At 42.4% G+C, this 10,715-nt stretch overlaps 1 protein-coding gene across 1 annotated transcript; it reads right to left on the bottom strand.

Moving 5' to 3' along the window:
- Positions 1 to 6,873: 6,873 nt before the first annotated feature.
- LOC147637035 (cytochrome P450 71AU50-like) lies at positions 6,874 to 9,352 on the bottom strand. Its single transcript, XM_086800649.1, has 2 exons — positions 8,221 to 9,352; positions 6,874 to 7,756 (listed from the first exon to the last, which is right to left on the bottom strand). The coding sequence occupies exons 1-2, from the start codon at positions 9,139 to 9,141 to the stop codon at positions 7,109 to 7,111; spliced, it is 1,569 nt and encodes a 522-aa protein (XP_086656775.1). The 5' UTR covers positions 9,142 to 9,352; the 3' UTR covers positions 6,874 to 7,108.
- Between the last annotated feature and the right edge of the window lie 1,363 nt (positions 9,353 to 10,715).

The following is a 10,715-nucleotide window of genomic DNA, read 5'->3' as shown; positions in this document are numbered from 1 at the left end:
CTCTTCTACTCAAGTATTCACCACCTCTAGACGAAGAGCAACTAATGGCCAAGTTCGTTTGGGGAATGAACGAACCCTTAGACACACTGGTCAAGAAGAATGCCAAGCCAGTGTCCATGGCAGAAGCTGTCAGAATGGTGAAGGACTTCGCCAAAGCCTTCATCGTGAAAGTCCTGCCAAAGCCAGCTCCCTCATCCTTCAAAAGATTTCAGACATCGGAAAGTTCTTCCAACCTTCCACCTCCAAAGAGACACCAAGGTCCCAACCAGAATCTGGAGACGAGAAGTTTCAAGAATGAAGGAAGACCTTTCCCTTGAAGTTCTTTCTCAGGAACTCCGGCTCTCTCAAGAATGCAAAGGGAAGAGCTTCGAAGGCGAGAATAGATGCTTCGAATGTCAAGGGTTTGGGCAACAGCTCAAGGATTGCCCATCTCCTTTTGTGGCCAAGGAACCCAGGGTCCCAGAGTTCAGAGAGACAGACGCCTTCATATCAGTCCAATCAAGGTCCCCCACGTCAAAATCAGGGTAATCCCTGAAGAGTGCCAGCTCAGCCTGCAGCCTCCATGCAATCCCTAAAGAGTGCGAGCTCAGCCCCCCTTCAGCCTCCATGCAAAGCAGTCTCCGAACTCTTCAGGGCTGAGGAGGAATCTTACAAATATTATACTCATCCTAACACATGCAAAGTCTTATCTCTCCCTTTTTTATAAAGTTTCCCCTGGATAAGCATGTAGAGGACTATTGTCTTGACTAATTATCTCTTCATTTTTAAGGATATAGATTCCTTTAATGGGAATCTATATCCTTAAAGAACTAAGTAATCTATATCCTTAAAGAACTAATTATCTCTTCCTTTTTAAGGATATAGATTCCTTTAATGATATAGATTCCTTTAATGGGAATCTATGGATCAAGAACTAAGCAATCTCACAGTTTCATTTTGGCACTAAGCTGATCTAGAATACAGGAGCATCTAGAAGATCATCCTGGCTAGGAGTTATTTGAACAACTCGTAAAACTTGAAAAACTAAATGAGGCCAGGTTGGTGGGCACTTGTGCCAAAAACAAGAGAAGAAAAAGGTGGTTCAATTCTAACATCAAGACCAAGCGGTTCTCTATGACGAGAGGAGCTATTCTTAGATATATTGGATGGAGTCCAAATGGAAGGATTCCTAAACTGGAAGTAAACTTATAAAATTCTACGAATCTCTCTCCTATGAACAAATCAAAGCCATCCACCTGGCTGGGGACATGAAAAATAAGGAAATAGAAAGGAAAAAACAAGCTTGACAATAAGCCAAGGCTCGTGAGGAGGAAGCAAAATAGTAAAATGACATTCTTCTTGTCCACATGGCTATAGTAGATAATGATGAGATGTGAAGCCTCTAGGGCTTTTCTTGAACTTTTCCACCACCACAAAGAGCCAAACTTGCTCTTCTACTAAAACTTAGAGCAGGAAAAAACCTAACATCCTATGAGACCTGGATTAACTAATCCTTGATCCTACATAGGCCTTTGTACAAAAAGTGTTTTGGGAGTGTAGAATTAATGTGAAGGTCCTGCAAAGATTAAATTCTAGAAAAACTCTTAAATGTAACGGAGTTTCTTTGTCATGGTTGTTGGAACTATTCCAGAAGAAATCATCCTCGAAAGAGGATGCATCACCAAAACATGACTACAACATTGACTAGAGGAGGACAAGGACCACAACCATCAAATTTGAGTAAATAACCATAAATGTTCCTAGACTTGTAAAAGGAGAACTAGCGCAAGTCTCCTCCGAGATTCAAAAATTTCTCTCTATTATAAGAAGGTCTGATCGAACACATAAATTCAATTATCTCCATGAACTCCAAGCCTCTTCAAAACAACCTCAACCACAACCCTTCTCAACTCTATCACAAACAAGGGCCTATAAGCTAAAAGCCATACCTAAGATAGTGCAGCCCAAGCTAAAACCAAGGAGGAACTACATAAGAAATAGAAAAATAGCCAAAGACATAACAATATGTGATGTCTCCACTTCACCATCGGTACCCAAGGGTAAACTTTGATAAGTATAGGTACCAAAAGTCTTAGTTACTCCCAAAAATTTTACCATATACTTCTTTAAAAACCAAGGGCAAGAAACCAAAAAAGGTGTGGATCCCAAAACCCAGTATACCAAACCTAGGACGAACAACATGACAAATTGGCATGGATCCCAAGGAGAGGGAGAAATATAAAAGAGAGAAATGATCCAACCACCAAAGGATAGATAACCACAGAACCTTCCCTTGAGGCCCAAGGATATTATCAAGGTCAAATCTTGATTTGGATACCCAAGATAAGGCCAACAACAAAAAGCAAGGAAGCTAAAGTATGGTCAAGCCACCCAAGGATGGATAACCATATAACCTTTCCTCGAGGTGAAAAACCCCCTCATTTATTTTCTCAACCAAAGGTAAATGCAAAGGAAGTAGAAATAAAAGTCGAAGAAAGTAGGGAGTTGGGGTTTTCACTTGGATAAGTACATCATAGCCCATGCATGATACTTGCATTACTCATAATGTCTTCATACTTCACGAGCATATCTTGCTTACATAGGCATTCATAATAGCTTGAACCTGCACTAAACATCATCATCGAGATAGCCATCCAGGTGCTCTAGATGAGGGTATCATGGTGATGGTGGCCCATGGTACGACCCATCACCTATATTCTCTTCGAGCATGAAAGAACATCCTAACAATCTCAACAACAAGAACAACTCCTTGCAATCTTCATGAGACCATTTGCCTCTTCTTTGACTACCTTCATCACAACAAGAACCTCACCACCACTAAAGAGCAACAAGCAACAATGAAACACCCCAATCTCTAGTCTCACGTTGAGATTTGGGAATTATACCTTGGCATGCTAAACCATCCAATACCACCTTCGACCATTTTCAATCAAATGTAGGTTTTGTTGGCCCCCCATAGATCCACAAGCACAACCATGGACCCTCACTTCTTGTACGGGCCTAGCCCATAAAAGTGGAGATGAGGACTCACATCAAGTGTATTTTCATCCGCATTGCATCACATGTATCCTCGACATTTTTTTTTGTGACTCTAAGGGCCAACTAAACCCTATCTCCAATAGGCCCCAAAGCACATGGGCTAGCCTCTTCACTAATAATGATATCATTCGATCATCCATGCCTCTCAAAAACTGATATCATTTGTGCCACCCGAGCTTGGTGACATGAGGATGCGGTCATACCATTAGGAAAGGGGGGTTCCTTAACCACTTCGTAGGTTAACTTCATAGTTACTTAAGACTAGAACTAGTACGAATAGACTATTTTTAAGTTTTGTTCACCCTAGTGTGAAGGCTAGTCATTTGTATATAAGTCAATTTTGATATTAAGCAATACACATTTATTCCCTTGTAATAGAGAAAACTTGTGATCTCTTCCTCTTCTCTCCATGTTCTCTACTCTTGCTTACTAGTGTTTTATACAATTCTTGCACGCTAGATGGTTTGCATGCTTTTGAATAGGTTTTCTTGTAGGCTTCTCCATCTCGTTAGCTTCTTCTCCATCCACCTTTTGTGAGAGTGAACCACCATGTGAAGGACGTTCTCTTCTTGCCTCCATCTAGGCAAAGGGAACTCTTTCTTAACCCCCATAGCCATGGATCATTCTAGGTGTGACAATGGAGTGAGGATGTGATGGTGGACATGCTAGTGCACCCACATAGGGGAGTGACATTCGCATCTCGAAGGCAAGACCCAATGACCCTTAATTCGTCAAGGCTAAGATAAGCTCTTTACTTGAACAGAGAAGAAGAAGAAGAATAAAGAAAGAAGGGGAAGAAAGATAGCCATGGATCATTCTAGGTATGACAATGGAGTGAGGATGTGATGGTGGACATGCTAGTGCACCCACATAGGGGAGTGACATTCGCATCTCGAAGGCAAGACCCAATGACCCTTAATTCGTCAAGGCTAAGGTAAGCTCTTTACTTGAACAGAGAAGAAGAAGAAGAATAAAGAAAGAAGGGGAAGAAAGATAGCCATGGATCATTCTAGGTATGACAATGGAGTGAGGATGTGATGGTGGACATGCTAGTGCACCCACATAGGGGAGTGACATTCGCATCTCGAAGGCAAGACCCAATGACACTTAATTCGTCAAGGCTAAGGTAAGCTCTTTACTTGAACAGAGAAGAAGAAGAAGAATAAAGAAGAAGGGGAAGAAAGATAAGAGAAAAAGAACAAAAGGAATTATAAGAATATGATGAAGAAGAAAAATAAGAGGAATCAAGAAAAAGAATAAGGGGAAGAACAAAAATGAGATTTATTAATGCTTGGAATTGATGCTACTTGGGAAAGGAAAGAGACACTTTGACTAGTGTGGTAAGCACTCCTAGCAACGTGATAGATTTTGGATAATTTCATGTCATTTTTTTCTTTTTACTCTTTTCTTTTATTTTTATTTTTTTTGAGGGCGGGGAGGGGGGGGAGGAAGAGGGTAGGGGGGGAAATATGTCGAGACCCCATATGCCACATGAAGTTGAGGGGGTGAATATGTCTAGATCTTCCATGTCACATGTAGTTGAGGGGTATCTAAATACCTTAATTTAGACACACCTCTTCTATAAAATTTTGAGATAGTATTAGAAGTCCTTTTTATATGTTTTTTTGGGTTTTTTAGAATTAAAAAACTCCTTATTCTACAACTAAAACAAATCTTTTACGTTGAATCACTCTCATGCCACCTTATATTTTTTCAATGACCTATTTTTTGTCGCTTTAATCCCCAAAGTGTTGTAATAATATTGTTTATATTTACTATACACAATACTAAAAATTACTATCTAGCCACACTTTCTCCTACATAACATATGTTAGTAGTGAACTTAGAGACATCACAATACAAACAACAAGACTCTCTTATTTTGAAGTTACATTTTGTGCATTTTGTAACATCAAAATTTCTCACTTATGATGAGAAGTAGCTTATAATATGGTGATTGATCCATGGTGATCGTTACTTTCTTCCCATAAGCCACAATTGTGTGTTCGTTTAGCTTTCCACATTATTTTAACAAACCATGATTCTCTCTCTATGTGTGTGTGGGCACGCGTGAAGAATATTAGTGGATTAAGAGATGGAAAGTAAGAGGACTTTAATTTATTTATTTAGGATTTTGTCACATTGATGAAAAGTAGCTTTTTACTTGATATGGATAACAATCGATCCATGATCAAGACATGTCTCAACCCTAGACTTATGTGCTTGAGTCTAGTTATAAACTGGTTCTTGATGAAATGAGTGATTAGCTGGGTGGTAGGAGGCATCTCTCCATGTTCTCTACTCTTGCTTACTTGTGCTTTATATGATTCTTGCATGTTCTCTAATCTTGCTTAATTGTGCTTTATACGATTCTTGCATGTTAGATGGTCTACATACTTTTGAATAGGTTTTCTTGTAGGCTAGCTTCACCATCTCGTTAGCTTCTTCTCCATCCACCTTTTGTGAGAGTGAACCACCATATGAAGGCCATTCTCTTCTTGTCTCTCCATCTAGGCAAAGGGAGCTCTTCCTTAATTCCCATAGCCATGGAGTATTCTGGGTGTGACAACAGAGGGAGGATGCGATGGTGGACATGCTAGTGAACCACCACATGAAGGCCATTCTCTTCTTGCCTCTCCTTCTAGGCAAAGGGAGCTCTTCCTTAACCCCCATAGCCATGGAGCATTCCGGGTGTGACAACGAAATGAGGATGCGATGGAGGACGTGCTAGTGTGCCCACATAGGGGAGAGATGTTTGTGGATTGAAGGCAAGATCCAATGACACTTAATTTAGCAAGGCTAAGGTAGGCTCTTTACTTGAAGAGAGAAGAAGAACAATGATAAAAAAAGAAGAAGGGAAAGAAAGACAACAAGGGGAATATGAATATGACGAAGAAGATCCAAGATGGTGAAAAAGTAAAATAAGAGGAATCAAGAAGAAGAATACGGGGAAAAAATTAAGACAAAGGGGAAGAACAAGAATGAGATTTATTAATGCTTAGAATTGATGCAACTTGGGTAGGCAAGAGACACTTTGACTAGTGTGGTAAGCACTCCTAGCAACATGATCGATTTCGGATAGTCTCATGTCATTTTTTCCCTTTTTCTTTTTCTTTTTCTTTTTTTTTGGGAAGGAAGGGGGTAGGGAGGCAATATGTCGAGACCCCATATGCCACATGAAGTCTCGAGCATGAAGTTGAGGCAAGAAATATGTCTAGATCCCCTATGCCACACCCTAATTTAGACACACCTCTTCTGTAAAGTTTTGAGATGATATTAGAAGTCTTTTTTATAATGTTTTTCTCTAGGTTTTTTAGAATTGAAAAACTCCTTATTCTACAACTAAAACAAATCTTTTGCGTCGAACCATTTTCATTCCACCTAACATTTTTTCAATGACTAACCCATTTATTGTTGCTTTAATCCCCAAACGGTTGTAATAATATTCTTTACATTGTAATTTTTTGCTATACATAATACTAAAAATTTACTATCTAGCGAAACTTTCTTCTATATAACATATGTTAGTAGTGAAGTTAGAGACATCACAAGACATAACAATGAAAGGAACAAGACTCTTATCTTGAAGCTACATTTTGTGTGTTCTGTAACATCCAATATGAGCAGTAGCTTATAAGATGGTGATTGATCCATGGTGATAGTTAATGTCTTACCGTAAACCACAATTGTGTGTTGATTGCCTTAGACGGAGACATATATCAACAATAGTGTTCAAATGATCTTAAATAATGTGCTTAGATATAAACTACTCAAAGGAATCTTGTAAAAAAATAGTCTTTAATATTTTCACGCATTAACACAAGTGGTCCTTGATGAATGCCATCTTACTCTTCTCTAAATCTCTCCATTTCAATAACATTAATTTATTTGTAAGGTTCTTATTTCATTTAACTTTCCACAGTATATCACCAAACCATGGTTCTCTTGTGTGTGTGAGCGAGCATGAAGAACTCTAGTGGAGCATAATACTAGCGGTGGGAGAGGGCTTTGAGGAGGCGATCTCAGTAACTAAGGTCTTTCCTATTAGAAATTATTCAGTATAAAGTAATCAAGATTGCTCGCTGGTAAAGATATGCAGAGGCAACCTTGGGGTGGCCAAGATGTGTAGGGGTTTTTCCATGGATACTATTAATCCGAATCTCTCGGACATGTCAATACAGTCAGAGGCATTGCCCAAGCTTGAGGGAGGAGTTGACCAGGTGAAAGCCTGAAGTAGAGTTGCGAGCATTAGGTGCACGTTGAGCAAGCCCAACGCCCACCCAGGGCACTTCCTTCGGCCTGAACCAAAAGGTAACAATTCGAAGTGTTGCCCGTGCAAGTCCACCCTGCTATCAATAAACCTTTCTGGCAAAAAGTCCAGGGGCTTTTCCCATATAGCAGGATCCCTGCCTATGGCCCAAATGTTTACATATGCATGAGTTTTGGCAGGAATCGTGTAGCCTGCGATTTGGCATTCTTGGATGGCCTTGTGTGGTATTAGCAAGGGTGCTGCTGGATGCAACCTCATGGTCTCCTTCACCACTGCCCCTAAGTAAGGTAGGCTTGTAGTGTCTGCCTCTTCAACAAGACGGTCCTTCCCCACCACATTGTCTAGCTCCTCTTGCACCTTCTTCATTGACTTTGGGTTGTTGATGAGCTCTGCAAGGGCCCACTCCACTGTGACTGACGCAGTGTCCGACCCGCCTGCGAACAAATCCTAATCCACAAAGAAAAGCACTTTGAAATTTAAGATAAGTTTAAGGATTGAGGATTAGCATGTAAAAAAGTATGGCTTACTGTATAACAAAATAGTCTTTAAGCTCTTCAAAAGTCAAGCTTCAAGATTGATGATTATTATGTGGAAAACAATATCAAAGTAGTATTTAAAGAATTTGGCTATACATTTTTCTATTTCTTAACTTGATCAATCTCTTAATAGCAATATTTTGGAATAGCTAGAAGCCCCCCAAAAGGCTTATCCTACCTATCTCTATACACAGCCATTAGTCCGTTTTTATTGCCCATTCTATGCGGATGCAACAAAGTTTGAAATAAATGTGTAACTTGGTTGAGACTCTCATTTCAAAAAGAGAGTGGCTCGCATGTCTCCTCCTAACTGAACTGAAAAGCCATTATTGTTTGTGTGAAATCTCAAATTAAGACACTTTTAACACCACTCACAAGTATGACAGCCTTAATGTTATCGTCAGAGATAAGCTCGTTGCTTTTGGAGGCAGCCAGCAACACGTCCAGGAGGTCGCTGGGGGGGCTATCTGCACCTTTCCTGGCCTCTCGCCTTTTATCAATCACCTCCTGCATAACCATCGTGATCCTTTGTCCAGCCGCTTTCATGCGTTTCACATAGCCATTCAGGTCCAACCAGCCCAAGGAACGGATATAATCGCCCAAATGAAACACACCGAGCAGATAGATTACTTCATCGATAAGATCCACCAAGTCATGACTCTGGAACTTATTAAATGCAGTGGACACCTCCGTAATCCTCTTTCCCATTGCCATCCTGCAGTTGATGTTGTTGGAGGCGGCCAGCAGCCTTGGGCGGAGCTCCACGGGTTTTTGTCCGCCCGCGCCCATCTCCAGCAAGGACAGCATGAGCACGCGGACTTCTTCCACGCGGATGGGTCTGAAAGATTCCAAGCGCTTGCTGGTGAAGAGCTCGGAGGCGCAGACCTGGCGGATGAGCTTCCAGTAGGGGCCGTAAGGGGCGAATCCCATGTCGGTGCAGTCGAAGAACATGTGGACGGCCGCTGCGATGCGGGGCCGATAAGCGAAGGCTAGGTCGTGGGTCTGCAGAATCTCCTTGGCCATGTCCGGCGAGGAGGCCACAGTGGTCCGGACGCCGCCGAGCCGCAGCCACATGAGGGGGCCATAGATCTTGGACAGCTCGCACAGGGACTGGTGTGGGCGCTCCCCGAGCAGGTGCAGGTGGCCGATGATGGGAAACGCCGGAGGCCCCGGCGGCAGCAATCTAGACCGCCTATAGGCAGCTTTCCTCAGCCATATCAAGGATACCACAGCCGCACACACCAGAAACACGATGGTATTGTACATCTCCAAGCTTCCTTTCCACTCCATCGTCATCAAACGGGGTTTTGATCAAAAATTGTAAGTAATGCTATCTGTTGTGCTGATTCTTCTTAAATATCTTATGGCGAAGGAAGGTGAGCAACTAGAGAGACGGATTTGTGAAGTTTTTTCACACCAGGGCTTCATTGCTATGCCTACATTTCCACGATTGTTGCTTTTGTTCACACCACGGCTTCATTGCTATGCCTACGTTTCCACGATTGTTGCTTTTTTCAAAGTAAGAGAAATATCCTTATATTATAATATGAGAGTGAGGGCTACAACGGGCCAGTAATGCTAGACAACACGGCATCGTTTCACAAGTGAGGAGGGGGTAGGACCCAATCTCAATTCACTTTGCGGATCATGGAGACGTCCTTCAATAGAAATTCGATCGACACATCAGATGCTGCTCTGTTAAATCTCACAGCTGCAGCTGCGGCGTACTCACCTAGCTGCAGTAGAATGGCGTCCACACGGCAGTTGCAGGTTTCTCAAAGCAGTCTGGTGATGCGGCCGTCGAAGCAGATGGGCGTCCAAGAGAAGCTGCCCATCCCCAAGAGAAGCGTGAGGGCATCCCGGATGTGCTGGACCAGCCGTCTCCACGAACACTGTGGAGGCTCTCGGCGGACACGAGAGTACTTACGCTTAATCTTTTATTAATCTTGTGCCACAGCCTCATCCGTGCAAAGGCCCATGTTCCGCAACCTTATCCTATACGTATGCAAAGTTGGGATTCGGGAAATCAAATTAAAATTTCCTGGCACTAACCTCATCCCATACGTACGTACGCGACGTTAAATTAAATGATCTCCTATGGTTTCCAATCGTTCACGTGCCGACGAACCTCTCTTGGCTGTCTACCCACGCTAGTGGTCCACCGAAACCGCAAGTCTATCTACACAAGATAAAAGGAGAAGTGAACCTGGCCAAACGAGAGGGAGAAAGGTTGAAAAGGACAAAGGAGAGAGAAGGTAAGACAATCGTGCCTCTGGGCATGGATGATGGGAGGTTATTATTGACAACTGTGCAAGACAATTTTTTTTAATAAAAGCATGTCTTTTCAATGATGTGAATAATATATATTTATGGTTTTAGAGAAATGTGCAAGGCTCCTTTTCTTAAAATTAAAACGTGTTGTCCCTTCTCTCTCTTGCGCAAGTTGTACACCCCTTCTTCTCTCACACATGGGGACTCTTCGTCTCTCAGAGCTGCTCTTCTCTGTCTCACGCTGGTTTTGTGCCAGTCGTTCCATCTCTGAGAGCCTATTGGGCTTCTCTAACTCTCTCTCTGGTAGATGGAAACAGGCAGGCTCAAGCTCGCCTCTCCTGGCAGAGAGGTCGAAGGAAATAGTAGGAGTAGAGGGTGAACGCACGATGAGGAGAGGGTGGTAGGAGGAGAAACTCTCTCTCTCTCTCTCTCTCTCTCTCTCTCTTTTGAGAGGTGCAGGTCGGGGAGGAGCAGGCCGTGGAGGAGGACAAGCAGGTGATGGAGGGAGGAGGAATGGGATAGAAGAGCCTGGAGGAGGAGGAGGACATGCTAGGCAGAAGGAGAGGAGGATGAATAGGTGGTAAGGGAGGAGGAGGAGT

The sequence above is a fragment of the Cibotium barometz genome, chromosome 7, assembly GCF_041138505.1.
Source record: "Cibotium barometz isolate CiBa-2024 chromosome 7, ASM4113850v1, whole genome shotgun sequence".
Lineage (NCBI taxonomy): Eukaryota > Viridiplantae > Streptophyta > Polypodiopsida > Cyatheales > Cibotiaceae > Cibotium > Cibotium barometz.
The sequence above is the reverse complement of the archived record's forward strand: the minus strand, read 5'-3'. Positions and strand labels throughout refer to the sequence as shown.

Coding starts and splice junctions, on each gene's coding strand:
- LOC147637035 (XM_086800649.1), bottom strand. CDS start 9,141: ATGACGATGGAGTGGAAAGGAAGCTTGGAGATGTACAATACCATCGTG. Junction 7,757..8,220: donor ACATTAAGGCTGTCATACTT/GTGAGTGGTGTT, acceptor TTTGTGGATTAG/GATTTGTTCGCAGGCGGGTC.